The following is a 21987-nucleotide window of genomic DNA, read 5'->3' on the forward strand; positions in this document are numbered from 1 at the left end:
CCCCCCCAGCTGTCTCCCTGTGCAAACACTGCCCTTCTGTTCTCCCATAATTGATCGCTCCAAGGAGTGTATCTACCTGATGTAATGTTCACCCCGTATACCTATTGTTTGGCTGGAAGCCACAAGAGTGAGTTCAATTCCAGACCTGAAGGTTGGCTAGGGGCCATAGCCTCAGGGATCTCACCAGGCTCTATATGACCAGCAAACCTAGTCTTTTTTTTTTATGATTTTGAGTTTTGTCCACATTGTTCATCCACTCTATCCAGGTTCTCCTCCACTGACCCCCCTACGAGTAGTTGACAGTTGTAGCTAGGCACCATCTAGTTCTTCTGGTCTCATGGTCATATAGGCTGAGGTCTACTCATATAGGTCATATAAGCATGGTCTTCCAGTCCCTTGGGCTAATTGTTTCTATGCATCTTTGGTTTTCTTCATTTTTCTTTGTTCTGGATGGAGAGAGACCCATCATTACATTAGATAGCTGCTAGCAAGCTTTTCAGATCCCAGTCACGACTCACCAAAGTAGGATGTAGAACAATGTTATGTAGTATGCTATGCTGTGGTAGTTTAGTTTGTGTGTCAATTTGGCTGGGCCTGGTTGAGTGGCTGGGCTGCCAGATGTGGTATTCCCCATGATGAGACTGGTGATCAACTCCATGGTGGAATCTACTGTGAGCAGCTGTGTAGGTGCCTGAGGAATGTAGTCTGCTTCCTGTATATAAAGAGAAGCCTTGGGAAACGGCCTCTAGCTTTTGTCATGCTTGAATCCTGCATGTAGCTGTGTCATTGTTCAACAGCCTGCCATGCTCTGCCGACCTTGGGACTTTCAATGGATTTGAAGCAATGACCTGCTATGTGGTTTGTTAACATCAGGACTGTGCCATTTTATTTGTCAACCTTGGGCTTGTTAGCCTCAGCAGCCACTCGCTGCCTGAGTGAAGAGATGCCTCTAGCTTCAGTGGGCCAGAAGCAACAGGCAGAGTTAAAGCCCAAAAGGTTGAGGGGCTTTCACATAGCCCCTAGAGCCTGGCACTTTGAACTTGGACTTTAAGTCTCCAAATTTTAAGAATAAACTCCTGTTTGTTCAAGTCATCCTCTTTGTGGTATTTTCTTGTCAGAATGACACCAGGTAACCAGACCATATGCCCATTGAGGTTGATGTCCACTGCGAAGGGCTCCGTACATCTTGTTTAGGTCTGGCTATTTGGTTGAAAGTCAATAGAGGTTTTAGAATCAAATATGCCCACAAAGTTCCTAGGGGTTAATTCATAACTATCCTGGTGGCAGATGCAGGAGTAGGTGTAAAAGTACACAGCAATACCACTTTAAATTAGTGCAGGCAGTGGGGATGCGTGTTACATGTGAGTGGAACAGTGTATATATCGGGACTGACCCAGACTTGCACTCTGGATCAATAGTCTCCTCCAGGGTTTGACAGAATCTCCTAATTGCCTGCAGTCACTGCTGTCCTGACACCAGCACTACTAGGAAAGTTCTTTAACCACTTTGTAACATAGTTTTCTTCTCCTCTAATACAGGTCACTGAGTGCTTCAATCTGTAAGACATTGTAGCTGTTGCAAAGATGAATACAAAGGTCCTCATTCTTAGGGAAATCGCCATCTAGTTGGCTCAAAACTTTACAGAAACTCAAATTACAAACCTAAAAATCTCCCAAATTCTTGAAGATGTTAACAAATTTTCTGGTTTTAAATTTCTTTCTTTCTTTTTTTAAGAAAAGCATGTTTTGGGGGGAAAAAATCGTGTTTTTTTTTTTTTAATATTGTGAATTTTACCAATTAAATAATACTCTGCATAAACTAAGAGAACTAACTAACCAAAGGAATGCAATGTGAGTCACATTTTAAATGAAATAATCTTCTCCTTGTTGTTATGGGTTGAATGTCTCTGCCAAAAAGGTATCTTGAAATCCTAACACCCCCATACCTGTGAATGTAAACTTATTTGGAAATAGGATCTTTGCAGGTGTAATCAAGTAGAAAATGAGGTTATACCGGATGAAGGTGGGCCCTAAACCTAATGACTGGTTTCCTTATAAGGTGAGAGACATTTGAAAACATAGAGAAGACACAGAGAAGATGGCCATGTGAAGACAGGAGCAGAGATTAAAGTGGCGTGGCCACAAGCCAAGGAATGCCAAGGATTGCTGGCAACCACCAGAAGCTGGTTGGACAAGGAAGACTTATTCCCTGGAGCTTTCAGAGGGAGTATGGCTCTGCTGACACCTTGACTTCAGACTTCCGGTCTACAGGACTGTGAGAGAATAAATTCCCGTTGTCTCCCACCTTATGGTAATTTGTTATAGCAGCCCTAGAAAACTCATTTTTTAAAACATATTCACATTTTACATGCCCATTTTTGTTCAGGGATACTTTTTCATGGTCCCCCCGTGTCACAGATTAGCACCATCAAGTTTATGGAGTCTCAGCATTACTCAGGGTGACAGAGCACACAATGTGGCCAGGGAGGACCTTAGCCTGGTTCATCTTTCTTGTGGCAGGTCTCAGTGCTCAGGTGGCACAGATGCTCAGCCTGGGAAACCTAACACTGTATGCCTAGTTTGAAACCTCCCTGATACTCCTCTTTGTAGAGGGGGCGGAATATAGTTTGCTCAGGTGTCCAAGCAGCTAGATAATTAGCAAGAGGCTTGCAGATGAGAAGAGAAGGATCATGAAAAAGCACAGGTGTGCAGAAGCCACAAGAAGAGAGCAATAGCACCCAGAGCTAAGGACGTGTCTTTGAGAGTCCCCCAAGAAGTATTTGTTGAATAAATGAGAAACTGAGAAAAGATAGTTGAGATATTTTCTTAAAACCTAAATGGAGCAGTTTCATTAAGTAATAATGCTCCTGCCTCTTCAAACTTGTACTAAGCATTTTCATTATTCAAATATTTAGAGTCAACATAATTTTGGCATCTCCTTTAAGTTAAATACTCCTATTCAGTCTTTTAAAACATTTTTCAAGAAGTTTTGACATATTCACCATTTAATGCAAAGTAATAAATGGTATCCATAATTGGAATCATCAATTAAGTCATTGTACAGATGTATTTAAAAAGCCTAAGGAGCTCTGGTAGCATAGTGCCTAAGGCACTTGACTGCTAACCAGAAGGCTGGCGGTTCAAACCCACCAGCCACTCCTCAGAAGGAAGGTTGGGCAATCCTACTTCCGTAGTGATACTGCCTCGGAAACCCAAGGAGGGGTCGCTATGAGTCAGGGCCGACTCGATGGCAAACAACAACAACAACACAATGGATTCACACCAAAATGCCATCAGTGGCTACTTCTGGGAGGTGAGATTACTTGTGATCATTTTGTCTTGATGAAGGGTGGAAGGAAGGGGCTTATTATTGACTGACTGTTCTCCCCCAAAAGTATGAAGTCCTAACCCCCACACAGGTGAATGTGACCTTGGGAAACCAGGATTTTTCTTTATAGATGTTATTTGTTAACAAAATAATACCAAATTTCTTTGTTAATTCTTTATTGTGATTTGGGTGAAAGTTCACAGAGCAAATTCATTTTCCCTACAGCAGTTCACATACATTTTGTCTTATGACATTGACTGTAGTTTCCCACAATGCACAGCTCCCCCTCCACTTCCTTGCCATAGTAGTTACTTCTTCCATGTGTTCTTACCTCCCATGCACTCCTGCCCTCTGAACTGTCTCCCTGCACATACACAGCCCTTCTATTCTCCCATAACTAATCTCTCCAAGGAGTGTATCTACCTAATGTAAATGTTCAGCTCATATGTCTGTCTTTTGTTAGGCTGGAAGCCACAGGAGTCGGTTCAATTCCAGACCTGAAGGACAGCTAGGGGCCATAGTCTCAGGAGTTCCACCAGACTCTATCAGACCAGCAAATATGGTCCTTTTTTTATTTTATTTTATTTTTAAATGATTTTGAGTTTTGTTCCACGTTGTTCTCCCACTCTATCCAGGATCTCCTACATAGATCCCCCTCCTAGCAGTTGACAGTGGTAGCTAGGTACCATCTAGTTCTTCTCAAACCCTAATTTCTTCAGAGTAGTGTTTTATGAAGAAGAAAGACATAGAAACAGAGGCACACGGGAAGAGACAGCGTGTGAAGATCCTTCTACAAGCCAAAGAATGTCTAAGATTACAAGTAGCCACCAGAATTTAGGAGAGAGGTATGGAACAGTTCTTTTCTCAACGCCCCCTGAAGGAATCAATATAGCCAAGACTCTGATTTGGACTTTTAGCCTCCAGAACTGTGAGAAAATAAATTTTTGTTCTTTAATGTTACTTATTTTGTGGCATTTTGTATTGGAGCCCTAGGAGATGAACACAGGGCTTAATGTAGTTAGGAAAGGTGTTTCTGAGGTCACACTTCTCTTCTCTCCTCCTGAATGTAGGTGAGGTCCGATGTTACTAAATTATAGTGAGATACTGTTTTGCCCCTTAAATTAGCAAGGAGAAAACTACTTACAGCAGGAGAAGGAACAGCATGAGTCACTCATTCTATGCTGATGAGACTGCGTACAGGCATAGCCATTCTAGAAGACAATGAGGTAAGATGTATTTAGACTATTAATGATGTTCCTCCCCACTGGTCCAGTAATTCTTAATTTTATATAAAGTTGAATTTGAGATGTGGACAAAGATCTATGTACCCAGATGTCCACCATAACTTTATTTATTTATTCATTCATTGTTGGGTTCACAAGTGTTCCATTGCATTACTCTATTATATAATGGATATGTGGACATTTATTTTTTGTATGCATCAGATATGGTATAATTAAAATATTTAAAGTATACACATTGCATTTTTACAGCATCTGGCATTTCTGGAGTATTTTTATCTTCATTACATTATTTGATCTTCCTGTATTTATGAGCTCTGTTGGCATAGTGCCTATGGCATTTGACTGCTAACCAGAAGGCTAGTGGTTCAAACCCAACAGCTACTCCTCATAAGGAAGATTGGGCAATCTACTTCTGTAGGGATACCACCTTGGAAACCCAAGGAGGAGTCACTGAGTTGAATCAACTCAACAGCAGTGAGGTCCCCCACAAAAAAAAAAAAAAAAAACTGGTACAGGGCAAGATTCATTCTAGGAAAGTAGTGGATGTATTGGTCAGTCTGTTCTCTCCTCCCCTGACCTTTTCTCCAAGAACTTTGATCCATCTTTAGCCCCTGGAGGGTGTAGCCCCATGTACTATGAGATTTCCCAGCACTATGCTGGCCATAGTGATGTTATTCACATATATAGCTTATATATCCACCAGGAGGGGAGAGTGGAATCTATTTTAGAATAAGGGACTAATACGGGGCCATAGTTTTGATAAGTTTTTAATGGCATAGATTAATGTTGAATTTGTCCCAAGTGGGTCTACAATTTCTCTTCTTCATTGTCCTCTAGAGTTTGACCCAGAAATCCAGCAGACTCTCAGATGTTGTTATCTAATGGATGTACTGAGAGAGCCTCTGGAAAATGAAATCTGATTTAAGAATAGCAATAATAAAAGATCATAAAGCTGAAGGAAAAAGAAAAAAATATTGATTTACATTGCTTTTTTTTTTTTCTTTCGTTTACCCCTTTTCCAAGTGCTGCATGAAGTTCAGTTCTGTTACAAAAAAAAAAAAAAAATGTCTTAACATCCTGCAGTGCAGTGAATTACTTAATATGGCTCTTCTTGTGATGGTCTTTGTGACTCCCACTAGATGCCTGGGTAGGACTATGCAAATGTGAGGTGCTTGTGGCTCTTAAAGAGGATTAGATAGCTTGCTAACAATATAAATAAAGTACATGACACCCTTTTAGGGGTAGGACCATGCAAATAAGGTGTATAGAACCCTAACATAGGGACTGGTTAGTTTTGGCGTCTCTCTAGGCTTAAAACGAGCTACTCCAGAAGTGGACAAGGAAGATCTTACTACCATCAAGAAAGAAGAACCAAGAATGGAGCAAGTCTTTGGACTTGAGTCCTGTGCTGGACCTCCTTGACCCAGGTGATACAGAGAGAGAGCTATAACACTTTGCTGAGATGGCAGAGATGGTGGCAGCAGAGGCAGCAGAACCCAGAGATTGGTATGAGACAGAGCAGTGGGCTTCCTGGGCCATGGAGTGAGAAAGCTAAGTGTCTTTTAGCAGGTGGATTGCTGGAAGAATGGGGTACTTCTCTAGACACCTAGGACCAGAACTAAAAGAGCTTTGTAACATATGACTGAACAGAGGAGACTCCAGGGCTAAAAAGAGGCAGGCGTATGGGTGTGGCTGAGGGGAGCCTGCTCTGATTGAAGAATGTGACCAGAGTGTTCCTGAACCTGAATTGTAACATGTTACTTCCCTAACAAACCCCATAATCAAGAGTATTGCCTGTGAGTTCTATGTGGCCATTGCAATGAATTCTTGAACCCAGCAGAGAAGTAGAGAGTACCATTGAGGGGGACGGCTGGTGTCAAAATTAGTAAAAAAGTTGGAGGCATTTCTGACCTCTGCCTCATAGGAACTAGCCTTGGGCTGTTGACCTTGATCCTTCTTCCTTCTTACAGAGTTAGAGGAGATCAGACACCACCCTCACACCATTTTTGCACATCCCCTTGATGAGCCATGTTGATGAGCATGTACTATGTCATGTGGTGAGGGAGAGAGGGCATAGATGGTCCAGGCTCTGGAGGTACTGCCCAGTGTAAGATGGGAGGCTGCCCTATTTTCTGACATACCTTGTCTGCATCCTGGCTGACTTCCACTAAACTTCTTGCTCTGCTGGTTGTGATGAATAACTCAGTGATCCCACTTCCTGGGTGGAAAATAATTTATTAATATCCTTCCATTAAACTACATACCACAAGTAGGGGTGTGTGTGTGTGTGTCTGGTTATTTCCTCCCATTGGTTGCCAATTTTATGAGACATAATCCTCAGTTACAGTTGCTACTTATATTACCTACTTACACTTATTGTTGTTGTTGTTATGTGCTGTACAGTCAGACCTGACTCATAGCGACCCCTCCTTGGGTTTCCCAGGTGGTATCACTACGAAAGTAGATTGCCCAACCTTCCTTTCGAGGAGTGGCTGGTGGGTTTGAACCACCAGCCTTCTGGTTAGCAGTTAAGTGCCTTAGGCACTATGCTACCAGAGTTCCTTACTCTTAAGAAGGCATATTTCTATGTATTTCAAAAAATTCCCATTTCTGTTCACTTTCATGTATATTAGTGCTAATGAAAATGATCATTAAAAGGAATCCATTCACAAAAGATTATCCTGATGAAAAGGAGGAAAAAGAATAAAACAGAACATAAAATTCCTATGGAAACCGGACTTACTGGATCCATTGAGACTGGGGGAACCCCCAAATCTATCATCCTGAAATAATCTTTAAACCTTGAACCAAAACCAACCCATGAAATCATCTATAAACAAAACAACAGCTCAGCTCAATTTATAGAGAATGTTGGCCTTGAACATTTTGCTCTTTTGAAGAGTTACCTGTATGTGATCAAACTGACAACAGTAACTCTAGTACAGATGAGAACTTTAAGGGGCTTAGAGATTAAAAGTTAATGATGGTGAAAAAAATGAGCAGAGAGAGAATGCTGACACATACAAAAAATATAACAAATGGCACTGATCTGTCTATGTAGAATTTATTGAATGAGTCAATGTTTTGTTGTGCATATTGTCACCAAGAAAAAAACAAAAAATAATCTGTTGATCACAGACTAATTTCTGATTGTCATAATCACCAAAGATGCTGTTCATCTTTAGCAGTTTGATTCACTTCAGGAAGGAAACACAATTGAAGAAGATAAGGGTAAATTGGAGGCAATATTTCCTCAAATACCTATTGATAGACAAAAGGTGCTTAAGCCACTACAATAGTATAACAGCACAATAATTATTTTTTTAATAATTTATTTTTGTGGTTTTTATTGAGAATGTATACTGTAGGATGCACACTGATTCAACAATTTGTACACATCGATTACATTCTTTAAGTTGTGCAACCATTTTCACCCTTCTTTCCTGCGTTGTTCATTAACATAAACTCACTGCTCCCTAAGGTTCCTTACTAATCTTTTGAGTTGCTGTTACGGATTTGAACCATATAGATAGTTCCTAAAAAAACACAGTGCTCAATGCAGACATTCTTTACTAGTTAAGCTAAACTATTATTTGATTTTAAAAAGACTTCAGGGCATGTTTTTGGTTTAAGATTTAAAGATCACCTCAGGGTGTTTCATCCAGCCTCCATGGCTCAAAATAGTCTGGATTCAAATAATAGCATAATTATTAATAACATCCAAACAAACCAAACTCAGTGCCATTGAGTCGATTCTGACGTACAGAGACCCCCTTTGGGTTTCCAAGGCAGTAAACCTTTACTGAACTAGATTGCCCAGTCTTCTTCCATGGAGTGGCTGGTAGGTTTGAACTGCCAAAACCTTCTGGTTAGCAGTCAAATGCCTTAGGCCCTATGCAACCAGAGCTCCTTATAATTATTAATACCAAAGTCGATTCGACTCATAGCGACCCCTCCTTGGATTTCCAAGGCAGTATCTCTACAAAGTATATTGCCCAATCTTCTTCCGAGTGGCTGGTGGGTTCTGGTTAGCAGTCAAATGCCTTAGGCACTACGCCACCAGAGATCCTTGTATTATAATTATTAATAGTAGCTAATATTTTGTTAAGTGCTTACTGTGTGCAAAGCTCATTATAAATATGTCATTTAGACATCCCAAGAGTGCTAAAATGTCAATCATACCATTATCCCCTATTTTCCAGATGGGAAAACTGACTTCAAAAAGAAGTAAACTGAGCTAGGACTCCCATCCTGGGTCTGACTCCTACCCACTAAATGCAAATGTGTAATACCACAAAGACTTTATTTTTTAAAAAAGGAAGTTTCAATTCCTGTGTTATTTATATCTATATAATATATACCTATATCTACTTATGTATGCATATTTATATATACCCATATATGTAAATGTAAATATTACTTACATACACATAAATACATATATGTAACTAATATAAATATGTGAGAGTGAAATTATTTCAATAAATGACTGCACATTTCTATTCTTAAGATGGGCCTGGATTCATTGTGTTGAAAGTCCTTATTACCTAAGCAGTTGGTACAAATATTTTTTTAAAAATGTTTTTTTTTTAACCTGATCCATCTCAGTTCCAAAGGCTATAAATCTTTTTCTCCAAGTTGTTTTGCCCAGAAGGGATACGCTTAGGGACTCAGGCAGTTGCCATGGCAACAGCCAGTTTGACCCATTCCCCAGGTTGGAGGTTGGTAAGGCTGCTGAAGATATGGAAACAAGAGCCCCAGGGAGTACTTCCAGGTCCTCTGGGGCAACCTCATTATAGAAGCGGAAGCAGAAGGCACTCTCTGATGCTTCTCTGCTGAGATCAACCTTGGTCAGCAGGGACCTCTTTTTTTCTTTATTCACTCCCTATTTATTTATTTTTGGCAGGGGGTTGGGAGTGGAGGAATATGGGTAGTTAGAAGCAAAGGTATTATATTTAAGAAAGGAAAGAAAGTAATTTCTTACTGAGTAAAGGTTGCTAAGCTGAACCGTGGCCACTCACCTTCTCCGCTCACCCAACACCCACTTGCTTTGGTCCTCCGGCAGGGCTGCATCTGTCTCTGGTGCATGATGGGAAAACAAGCTGGGGATGATGGGAGACCCTGCCAGTGGATTATGGGAAGACCCTGGTGGATGATGGGAAGGCCTCTGGTACAAGATGGGAAGGGCCCACTGGGGGCTGATGGGAAGTTTATTCTGAACAAGGTTTTTAAAAGGTGGAAGATTTCCTCCCTTTCCCAGTGAATAAACCCTTCCTGGTGATGTCATTAAGGAGCTCTGTGGTACAGTGGATAAAGAATTTGGCTGATAACCAAAAGGTTGTGTTGTGCTCAGGCTGTAAAGGAGAATTTCGGAAGAGAAGAAGACGCTAACCCACGCTAATGCAAATGCAATAGGACAGTTTATTAGCTAACTTAAGTCAGGGTCTTTGCCCTTACCAGGTCAGTGGCTTAAGCAAAAGACCCCGTACCCCGTTTCCTTCTCCAATTTATGGAACAATATGGGGAGGGGCAGCACCGGGGCGAGGGGGTACAGGTGATTGGTTGTTGCTAAGGGATTCAGGGCAGTGATCTAAGATGTTGGGGGACGTAAAGAAACTCCCCCCAGCTCCAAAGTTCACTTAGGAAAATATTATCTAGGGAGGATGCGGCTCAGATATGGGGGAGACTTTTAGGAGTCCCGCAAATCTCTGATACGTGCTGAATCCGGATGGCTTTTGTGATGCGTGCTGAGTTCGGAGGAAGTTCCTTGATACCTGCTGAGACTGGAGGGCAGATAAAAGCCCTAAGGAGTGTTTAGAATTACAAAAGTTCTGTTAGCACTACTGACACTAAAAGGTTTCTGGTTAAAGATTTTCCTGGAGGCTGCTAGAACTCTGGCTTCAGATTGACTCACAGTTGCAGTTAGAACCCATGAGCTGCTCCAAGGAAGGAAGATGGGGCAATTTGTTTCAGTGAAGATTTACAGCCTTGGGAGCCCCATGGGGGCAGTTCTACTCTGTCTAATAGGGTTGCTATGAGTCAAAACTGATTTGAAGGCAGTGGGTTTAATTTTATTATTTTGGTGATTTTCTTACCTTTCTGCCCCTCATTCCCCCAAAAACAGTAAGAGAATGGTCTGAGGGGAAGTTTTGAGGGCCTTCAGAGTTTGAAAGAGTTGTTCTGTGATCTCCAAGAACTTCTTGGTCACCCAGGGGTTGAAGGTCCAGGAGTCTGGGGCTCCCTGGGTGGAAGAAGGAAGAGGCACCCTGCACCTAAACTGCCTCAGGGTAGTTGAGGAACTTGGCCTGATCTGAGCTGAACCGGAAAGCACCCTCTCTCTGGAAGGAGAGCTGAGGGGTTTGGAATCCAGTCCATTGCTCTCTGGGAGAGGTTGATCTTGTTCTTTAGCCCACGTTGCTTTTTGTGTAAGGAGTTCTGGTAGTGTAGTAGGCAAGGTATTTGTGCCGCTAATCAGAAGTTCTGTGGTTCAAGCCCCTCAGCTGCTCCACTGGAGGAAGATTAGGCAATCTACCCACTCGATAACAGTGGGTGTAGTTTTTGCCATTGGTGTAGGGAGCCCTGGTGGCTCAATGGTTAAGTGCTCTGCTGCTAACCAAAAGGTTGACAATTAGAACCCACCAGCCTCTCCATGAGAGAAAGATGTGATGATCTGCTTCCATAAAGTTTACAATCTTAGAAATTCTATGGTGCAGTTCTACCCTGTCCTATAGGGTGGCTTTGACTCTGGTAGCATAGTGCCTAAGACACTGGACTGCTAACCAAGAGGCTGGTGGTTCAAACTCACCAGCCACTCCTTGGAAGGAAGACTGGGCAATCTACTTCTATAGTGATGCTGCCACAGAAACCCAAGGAGGGGTGACTGTGAGTCAGGTCCAACTCCACTGCATATAACAACAACAACAATAAGATGGCAACAAAATGGCCTTTGGTGTCAATTATTTGGAAATTGCTAAACTAGCAATATAGTGATATTATTGTAAATTGCCTGAAAGATGGTTTGGCTAGCCCTGAGACTAGTTCTTCTGTGGGCCATAAGTCAAGTTGTAAATTCTATTATTCTGTAGCGCTTTTGGCACCCAGCTGTTAATGACGTGGTTAAGAACAAAGTTTGCTTAGTCTGCTTACTGGTCTCCTTAATCTCAGGGTAAATGAGCCATTGGTTCTCTGCTTGATAGGATGGTTTAAGGTCACTCACAGAAAACCATAAACTCACTTCCTTCCAGTCAGATCCAACTCGTAGCAACCCCTCTTTGGGTTTCCTGCGGTATCACTATGGAAGTAGATCAGTAGATCTTCCAATCTTTCTTCCGAGGAGTGGCTGGTGGGTGGTTACCTCTTTAAACCTGAGCTTGGGAGGCAGTAAAGTGTAGTAAAGTGATTAGGAACATTAGCTCTTTAGTCAGACTTCTTGGTTTGCAACCACTGGGTGTATCATCTTGAGCAATTACTTTAGCCTACTGTGACTCAATTTCTAAAGCAATATTATGGGGAAATGATTGTGAGGATTTAAGGAGAACAACACATGCAAACCCTTAAAGTAGAGCTGGCCCTTCCTCTGCACTCAGCAAGCATTAGTTACTGTGATTGTTAGAGCAAGTTTGAAAGTTGAACTGATAATTTTCTTGGCCAAAAAAGAAGCTACCATTTTCTGCATATCTATGATTCTTTTACCATTCCAGATTTCTAATATTTAAAATTTTGTTTGATGTTTTATTATAAGTCAGTGCCTAAGGCATCTGACTGCTAACCAGAAGGTTAGTGGTTCAAACCCACATGCCACTCTATGGAAGCAAGACTGGGCAATGTACTTCTGTAAAGATATACCACCTCAGAAACCCAACAGGGGTCACTATGAGTCAGAATCAACTCGATGGCAGTGGGTTTGTGTTTTTAATTATAAAAATAAGACTTGCTTAACTGTAGTAGATGTATAAACTGCCAACACATACTTTAAAAAAATTAGTGATTGCCTTTTAATCCAGACTTCCTGCCTCCCAGAAAGCCTGTTAAATTGTTGTTGTTGTTGTTGTTATTTGCTGTCGAGTTGGCCCCGACTCATAGCGACCCCTCCTTGGGTTTCTGAGGCAGTATCACTACGGAAGTAGGATTGCCCAACCTTCCTTCCGAGGAGTGGCTGGTGGGTTTGAACCACCAGCCTTCTGGTTAGCAGTCAAGTGCCTTAGGCACTATGCTACCAGAGCCCCTTTAGTTGGCATCATCTTTTCAACTGAAAAAAACAACATAATTGTGGATTTTTGTTTGTTAGTTGGCTTGTTAATTGTTTATTTATTAAATGATAGTCAATGAGTGATGCTTTTGGACCCAAGGATTTGGTTAAAATGGTAACCTTTCATTATGTCATTGTTTCTGAGGGAAAAGTCTGTGGGAGGCTGAGAGGGGCATGTATGCTCTGCAGGATGTGTGGACTATTCACCCTGTGGATTTGGCATCTAATGCTTCCAACAAGACTCAACTCTGTGTTTACTCAGACTCTCCTTCCCAGGTCCCTAGCAAAAACAAACATACATGTTGAGGTGAGCATGGAGGAAACTTTCTATTAATGTGATTTCTCTGTAATGTCTTAATTGTTAACATTATGTGACTATTGTAACAGATAACACTACATTAATAAAATACTGTTGGTCCCCACGTCATCCCTTTGAGGTCAGGAGGGCTTATTCTCCCCAGTTTACAGAATATGAAACTGAGACTCAGAGAGTGGGTGAGTTGCCCAAGGTCACCAAATCCAATAAGCAATAGAAACACAGAATTGGAAGCAGGGCATTCTGGCTCTAGGTAAGTAATGTTTTCAACAAAAAAATGGCGACCTTGAGACCTATTTTCCCTCCATTTAGATAGATTTTTAGAATATTTAGTAGTTATATTTAAAGGAACAAAATGATTGGGTTATTGCTAAAATTGAAAATATTAAAATTAAAAAAAGAAAACTATATTTACATTTTAAATGAAACAATTAACTGTATAATTTGCAAAAACATGAAATAGACCTTTTCAATAAAACTGATAAAGGAAGAAAAATCTCAGTGTCATTAACAGGGTGTGTGTGGGGGTGTGGACCACACCAGGTGACACTGTCAGAAGGTATGACACCAAAATAACTGCCTACAAAATTTTCATGTTGTGTTTCAGAAGAAATTTATTATTATTTTTTAAAAAAATATCCCTGTAGTTAGTTACAATAGTAAAAACATTTCCTGTAAGCCCAGCTTACATGTTACCTATAAGGCTAAAACTCTATGCTGATTTAGTTTTTGGATCTTCTAATATCAAATCACACATTATTCTATGATTAAAATTGATAATAAACATTAGTAAGGATTCTTGTATGGTCTGGTATGTGAGGAGGTCCATGGGGTTACACCATGAGTTATCACACTGGTGACACCAACCCTAGTGATGCCACTGATCCTGACCATGTTTGCTTCTCACCAGGGGTCCCAAAGGCCCATGTGGAGTGAGTTTCACTGGCTTGGTTGGGCACCTACTATGTGTAAAACACTTTGTGTGCTGTGAGAGAGACAAAGATGAAGGTAGCATGGGTCCTGATATCCAGAAATCAGATAGGCACCAAGATGAGTAAAACAGGAAACAAAATTTAGTGTGTATGGTAAAGATAGTTCAAGGTACTATGGGAATTAATAAAGAGACAGTGAGTACCTTTAGTTTGAGGCATCAATAGAAGTGCTGGAAGAAGATGTCAACTATTTAGAGTAAAAAAATTTTCAATACTGACAAATACAGGTAATATGTACTAACAAAAAATCTTATTTGGCACAGAGTCAGCGAATATGAGAGGAAACCCTCAATGAGATGGGTTAACACAATGGCCACAATGATGGACTCAAACATACCCATGACAGGAAGATGTTGTATGACTGCTCATAAAGTCTCCACGAGTTGGAGCTGAGGTGACAGCAGCAAACAAAGCTACCACCACTTAAAATAAAAAAATTATGTTTTGTCATACTTGCTCAGATTTTTAAAGTACATAGATAAAGCAATACATAGAGTTGAAGTTCTTTCCTCCTTCTCTGAGCCCTTTCTTTCCCCAAAGGGGCCCTTATCAGAACTTAGCCAGTCTTTGAAGGATGGATGTGATTTTCTCTAGGAAGAGAGCATGCACAGAGGTGGGGAAACAGGGATGTGTTTGGGGAAGTGCCTGTAGTTTGGTTTGTCTGAAGCATATAGGATATGTAGGGAGGGACTGGTGAGCTATACTGCTGAGATGTCATACTCATGGGGAGCCTTGAATGCCCACAAGTGAGACTGGTTTTTATGTAGCGGGTTTCTGAGTAGGGGAGGAGTGTTGGGCGGTTAAGAGAGCCAGAGGCTGGAGGCCAAGAGAATAAGTAGAAGGTTATTTCCAGAGTTCAGTGAGGGGGCAGAGGTTGAGTGGTGGGGGTGGTAGTAAGAAGGCCTGGTCCTAAGGTGAGGACAGAGAGAATGCACAGGAGAGCGTGAGGGCCCGTGGATAGGAGTGTCAGGTGACTGGATGTGGGGGCAAGGGAAAAGGGAGGACGGTAACAGGGAAGCCAGGAGGAGGGGTCTATTTATGAATGGGAGTAGGAGTGAGTGTACGTGTGTGTGTGTGTGTGTGTGTTTGTGTGTGTGTGTGTGTGTAGGGGAAAAGGAAACGAAGAGAAAGAATGGGACTTCATTTGGGACACCCAACTCAGAGGCCCCTGGAAGACCCCGAAGTGGTTTGGACTCACGTCGGGAGTCGGGGAAGGATGTCAACGCTTGGCAGACGTCAGTGTGGATACGAATCTGCTAAGACGTCAGAAATGATTCCTCCAGTGTGGCGGAGATGTTTACCAACAAGTGAAAAGATGCCCGCGATACAGCTCTGAACAGCCAACACCGAAGGGTCAAAGAGCCCAGAAAAGTAACAACGAACCCGCCGAGACCCCGGAGGGGCGGACTTCGGGAAAGGGGGCAATACTCAGGCCCTCGCCGGCTAGAAGCCCTCTCCAGAGCAAGCCTCGAGGCGCCCCCTGCAGGCATACCCTCTAGGAACCAGTTCTAAAGGCGGCTCCGCACTGCACCGAACAGCAAGCTAACGGGAACTCGGGACCAGCAACAAGGGTCCAGGTTAGAGATGGCTGGGGCACCTGGGCCGCGTCTTGGTTCCGAACCCGCTCCGAATCGCGCTCCCGGGTCGCGCCGCCAGGCCGCTTCTCCCTCTTTCATTTGGCTATTGGTGGATGTGCCCTTAGGTTGCTAGGACAGTATCCTATCACTTTCACTAGCTCCTCCCCGCGCCTTAACCCTCCTGTTGCTGTGACAACAGCTGGTGGCTGTTACTGGCTCCTCGCGAGCCTTCAGCACCGCCTCTTCCCGCCTTTCCCCTCCCTCGCCCAGGAGGGTGAGGGGAAGGCGGGGTGGGCTGCGTCTCCCAGGTAGCAGGGGACGCGGCGGTGCGGGTTCCCGGTTCCTCGGTTTAGAGGCACAGCGGCGCAGCGGCGGCGGTAGAAACCCAGGCTGGGGCCAGAACATGTCGGATCTAGGCTCAGAGGAGTTGGAGGAGGAGGGAGAGAATGATCTTGGGGTGAGAACTTCGGGAGAGGGAGAGGTTGTCCAGAGGCCGGTTCCTAGGTTGGGGAGGCGCGGAGACCAGGGAAACAGAACCACAATTGCCAGATAGCCCAAAACCAAATCCCAACTCATTGCCCCTAGTCGGACCCGACTCATAGCGACCCCTCCTTGGGTTTCCGAAACGGTATCACTACGGAAGTAGTTTGGCCAACCTTTTGTGCGAGGAGTGGCTGGTGGATTTGAACGGCCAGCCTTCTGGTTATCAGTCAAGTGCTTTAGGCACTACGCCACCGGGGCTCCTCCTGACAGGTAGCCCAGCCAGGGACAAAGGACCGCACTGGCTACACCGGGCACTGTGTGTTGGAAGTGGTTGTGAAAGATGAAAGGTTATGACCGCCAGTTGCCACATCCGTTCCTCCCCCTCAACCAGTCGCCTTTCTCTATGAAAGGCAAAGTTTCCAAGGCAAAGCTTGGAAAGCCCTCCCCTGACACACACACCTGCTGTCAGCCCCCATGGTGGCAGTTTCCTTGGATGCCCAGGTTCCCTAGTTCCAGTTGTTATACTGTCCTTGACTCAGTCATTTCTGTGTCTGAACTTGGCTTCCCAGGAGGAAAAGGATGAAGGAAAATACATCTTGGCAGGCTCCAAGAAGAGATGAGAGCACCTGGGCTCGGGGATATTATTGAGATACGGTTGTTAGGTGCTGGGGAGTCAGTTTTGACTCATAGCGACCCTAAGGACAATAAAAGGGAACACTACTATTCTCACAGTTGTTGCTATGTTTAAGCCCATTGTTGCAGCCACTGTGTCAATCCATCTAGTTGAGAGTCTTCCTTCTACTCTACCAAGCATAATGACCTTCTGTAGGGACTGGTGCCTCCTGATAACATGTCCAAAGTACATGAAACAAAGTCTTGTCATCCTTGCTTCTAAGGAGCATATTACTACCTGAGATAATACTATGTAGGCCTAGAATCACACATGCTTTCTTTAGTCCAGTCTGAATTGACTGAGTTCTTGGAATTGTTCCTTGGTGCCAAGCATTAGGGAAGTGGACCACTTTCTCTGAGAGAACAAAGGAAGAACTTCCTGCCTCCCTGCTTTTCTTCCCTGGGGACACCTGAGTTTATTTGTTTTTAAATTATGGTAAATATATATGTAACAAAACATTTGCCATTTCAACATTCTTCCTACATACAATTTAGTGCCTTTAATCGTGTTCATTCTGTTATGCAACCTCTCTGTTCATCTGTTTTCAATTTTTTTTTTTCATCACTGGAAGCTCAGTATCCCCAAAGCAATGAGTCCTCCTTTTTCCCTCCTGCCCACCGCACCCTGGTAACCACTAAGAACTTTTACCTGTATTTACTTGCTTATTCTAGATAATTCATTTAAGTGGAATTGTAGAATATTTGTCCTTTTGTGGCTGATTTATTTTTTTTATGTATTGCTTGAATACTGTAAACAAATTTTGGTAGGCGGGGAGGTCCCATATTCCTTCTGTTTTTCAGTGTAGCCAAACCCTAGGTATGGGGTTTAATGTCAGCTGTATGGATGTGGTTAGCCCAGTATGTATACACATGCTTGGGGAACCTTCTGCTAATTGGACAGAGTTTTTGAACGGCACAGTTAAGTGCTCAACTACTAGCTGAAAGGTGGGTGGTTCAATATCATGCAGAAGTACTTTAGAAGACAGCTTTGCAATCTGCTTCTGAAAGGCATCTACTTTTGTCCTTGTAAACCCTATGGGTTTCTATTCTGCACACATGGGGTTGCCATGAGTCAGAATTGACTTGAAGGCAACTAACAACAACTTCTTGTTGATCACTGTGCTTGGTAGTATAGCTGATCCAAAGCCAGCTCTCTACAGCTTCCAGTTGAGCAAGGAGACTGCAAGTGGACCCACATGAGAGGACAAGGCTGATGACCAAGGGTGGCACAGAAAAGTGAAGGGCATCTTACAATGACCAAGCATTCTGACTTCATGCTGGTGGCATAGTGCCTAACACATTTGACTGCTAACTAGAAGGCTGACGTTTCAAACTCACCAGCCACTCCTAGGAAGGAAGGTTGGGCAATCTATTTTCGTAGAGATACTGCCTTGGAAACTCAAGGAGGGGTCGCTATGAGTCGGATCCAACTCGACAGCAGTGTGTTTTGTCTTTTTTTTTTTGGTACACTGATAACTTCCTCGTCTTTGTATCTGGACCGGCAGGCTCTCTCTCCTGAAATCCAGATCCATATAACCACTCCAAACACTGCCATTCAAGTGTTGTTGGATTGTTGAGATTTTGTGATGGCTTCTCATGGCCCAGTTAAGTACTCTCCTCCCTGATAATTTATCCTATAGGGTACTACCCTTGCTTTCTCCTCCAGCTCCACTTTTTATTGGCCCTCTTCTTAAAGCAGCCCCAGCCACTTCTTTCCCTCTGTGCCCTTCTTACCTCCTTCACCATTCTGCTGTCCTGGGAAGCCTGCCCTGCATGCCCAGCTCTGGCCAACCACTGTCTCACTGCAGCCCCATGGACACTCCCGCAGACCTCCCCAACCCACAGGTCACATGGTTGCAACTGTCCTCTATCTGTGCTCCCTGCCACTCAGGAAGCTCCTCGTGGAAAGAGACCTCATCTTTCTCCTGCTGTATGTGGAGAACATGTTGTCTGGTACTGGGGGTCTCAGAAACACTCACACATGCTTGTCATCAGCCAAGGACGCAGGTGTGAGGTATGCTGGTGAGATCACACAACCAATGACTCTGTTGTTATTGTTAGCTGCCCTTGAATCGGCCCAATTCATGACTACCTCATGCACAAAACAAGAAAACGTTGCCTGGTCCTGCACTATCCCCGTGATTGCTTGCAGTTCAGACCATTGTGATCCATAGGGTTTTCATTGACTGGTTTTTGGAAGTAGATAGCCAGGTCTCTTTTCCTAGTCTGTCTTTGTCAGGAAGCTCTGCTGAAACCCGTTCAGCATCATAGCAACATGGAAGCCTCCACTGATGGATGTGTGGTGACTGTACGTGAGGTGCATTCGCTGGGAATTGAACATGAAAGGCGAGAATTCTACCACAGAAAACCAGTGCCCCCTAAAGTCTACTTTTTTTTTTAATCAGTTGCCATGGAGTCAACCCTGATGGTGACCCAAAGTGTATCAGATTAGAATTGTACTTCATTGAGTTCTCAATGGATGATTTTTTTCAGAAATAGATTGCCAGGCCTTTCTTCCAGGGCACCTCAAACCTCCAACCTTTCCTTTAGCATCTAAGCATATTAAGTATTTGCACCACCAGGTAACAAGTTGTTGTTGTTGTTATGTGAAATTAAGTCAGCTCTGACTCATAGCAACCCCTTCTTGGGTTTCCGAGGCGGTATCACTATGGAAGTAGATTGCCCAATCTTCCTTCTGAGGAGTGGCTGGTGGGTTTGAACCGCCAGCCTTCTGGTTAGCAGTCAAGTGCCTTAGGCACTATGCTACCACTCTTTTTGTGACCCTGGAGCCCAGTTTACTCCTCAGCTCCTCCTTCCTGCCATTCGCTCCCATCCCCTTTATTTTGCAGGGTAAAACGAGCTTCTGGATACAGATACTCTATGGCATTTGCATTTTAAGTCCTAGATTATCAGAGGAAAAAAAATGGGGAAAGTATTTGTGTGGGCTTGGACCTATTCCACCTGTATATACCATTTCAAGCATATTCCTATAAAGAACACATCTTGGAGTACCTAGTAATTTTCACAAATTGGTTGATTTTGCTTATAGTTTAGAAGATTATCATAATGAATTGTAAGCGCAGATATTGGAGGAGGGCAGGTCCCACCTTGGATATCTACTAGTTGTGGGACCTTGGACCAATAGTTCAGCTCACCCAGTCCTGATCACCCACCTCCCCTGTAAGATGAGGAAAGTTTACATGGTATAGAGAAGTATTGTTTGGGTGGAAGTCATAGGAGTGAGTTCAATTCCAGACCTGAAGGGTAACTAGGAGCCCTAGTCTCAGGGGTCTCACCAGCCTCTATCAGACCAGCAGACCTGGTGGTCTTCTTTTTCACTGACTCTCTACTTTACAGAGCATGTTATTCTTCTCCAGGAAATGGTGCCCCCAGATAACATGTCCAAAGTAAGTGAAACAAAGTCTCATCATCCTCACTTCCAAGGAGCAGCATTCTGGCTATTCCCGCCTAGACAGATTTGTTTGTTCTTCTGGCAGTCCATGGGATGTTCAGTATTCTTTGCTAACACCGTAATCCAAATGCATCAATGATAGAGTATTTATAAAATGCTTAGCACAGGGAGAGTGCTTAAGAAACAATAGTAACTCTTTCGATTTCTTTCCCTAGGAATATGAAGGGGAACGGAATGATGCAGGTCAACGGCATGGGCACGGGAGAGCCAGACTGCCCAATGGGGACACCTATGAAGGGAGGTATGAGTTTGGTAAAAGACATGGCCAGGTAAGAACCATGACATGAATGGAGTGTTTTCTATTTAGGTAGGTATTGAATCTATTAGTGAATAGGATATTTAGGAATGGTATGTATTTTGTTTTTTTATGTATTATGTAATCAATGTGTTTCAGGGGACCTACAAATTTAAAAATGGTGCTCGCTACATTGGAGAATATTTCAAAAATAAAAAGCATGGTCAAGGCACTTTTATATATCCAGATGGATCACGATATGAAGGTAAAATGTTACGCCAAGCCAGTTTTTTTTTTTTTTTTTGTGTGTGTGTGTGTGTTTTGCAAAGGTTTTTTTCCTTTTGTGATCGAACTTGTCTGCGGATAGTGAAGTAAAAGAGAGGACATAAAGTTCTCCAGATTAGCCAGTCATTCAACAAACACAAATTGTGTTCTTAGCTTCATGGACTGGACAAGGTAAGCAGACTGCCTCTTAATTAATTAATCCACAGTGGGAAATATGACCAGCACATTTTCTCCTGAGTTAGTTTGCTAGGGAGCAAGTGTCTGGTAGTATGGTGGTTAATAAAGCTTTGGGCTACTAACCAAAAGGTCGACAGTGTGAACCCACTGGCTGCTCCACAGGAGAACAATGATGCAGTCTGATTCTGTAAAGATTTACAGCCTTGGAAACCCTACGGGGCAGTTCTGTTCTGTCCTATAGGGTCAATATGAGTCAGAAACAACTCAATTGCAATGGGTTTGATTTGGTCAAAGTGACAGGGGTGGCTGTTGGGTAAGCATAGACTTGAAGGTGGTTGGATCATGACTTTAGAGAGTCAGAATTGACTTGACACCAATGGAGTTGTGGGTACCATTCATCTGGAGTCCCTGTGTGATGCAAATGATTAATGTATGATGGCTGTTAAATAGAAAGATTAGAGGTTCAAATTTATCCAGAGGTATCTCAGAAGAAAGCTGTGGTGATCTACGTCCAAAAAATCAGCCACTGAAAACCCTGGGGAGCACAATTCTACTGTGACATGCATGGAATAACCATGAGTCAGAATTGATTAGATGGTAACTGTTTTTTACCATCGGTCTCCTCAACGTTCTTTTCACAGTGTTCCACTGCTGAACTACTGAGCAACCCTTCTTCTGATGAACACATTGTTTCTTTAGATCAGTGGTTCCTTCCATGAGATCTTGTCTGGGAGACATTCTGCCTTGTTCAGCTGGCTTTTCCTATCTCTGCTACAATTCCTTACATGCCAATTATATGTCTCAGGAGGACCCTTGTTCCCTTATTTCCTATACCTCACTGCTGCCTCCATGCACACAGTCACCTTCTGTGACTCAAAGCAGGAATTCTGGCCCTGGGAAGAGATGAGACATAGAAAGTTGTGTTTTTTATGTTTTTTAATTAAATGTCAGTTTGAAAC

At 43.0% G+C, this 21987-nt stretch overlaps 1 protein-coding gene across 1 annotated transcript in view; it reads left to right on the plus strand.

Moving 5' to 3' along the window:
- Positions 1–16107: 16107 nt before the first annotated feature.
- RSPH1 (radial spoke head component 1) overlaps positions 16108–21987 on the plus strand; it is a 30155-nt gene continuing 24275 nt past the window's right edge. The window contains exons 1-3 of the mRNA XM_007947272.2: positions 16108–16161; positions 20487–20600; positions 20726–20831. Of these exons, the coding sequence (XP_007945463.1) occupies positions 16108–16161; positions 20487–20600; positions 20726–20831 (274 nt within the window). The remainder of the gene's footprint in view (positions 16162–20486; positions 20601–20725; positions 20832–21987) is intronic.

This window comes from Orycteropus afer, unplaced genomic scaffold (assembly GCF_000298275.1).
Source record: "Orycteropus afer afer isolate SDZICR_OR568_19922 unplaced genomic scaffold, OryAfe1.0 scaffold00179, whole genome shotgun sequence".
In the NCBI taxonomy this organism is placed as follows: domain Eukaryota; kingdom Metazoa; phylum Chordata; class Mammalia; order Tubulidentata; family Orycteropodidae; genus Orycteropus; species Orycteropus afer.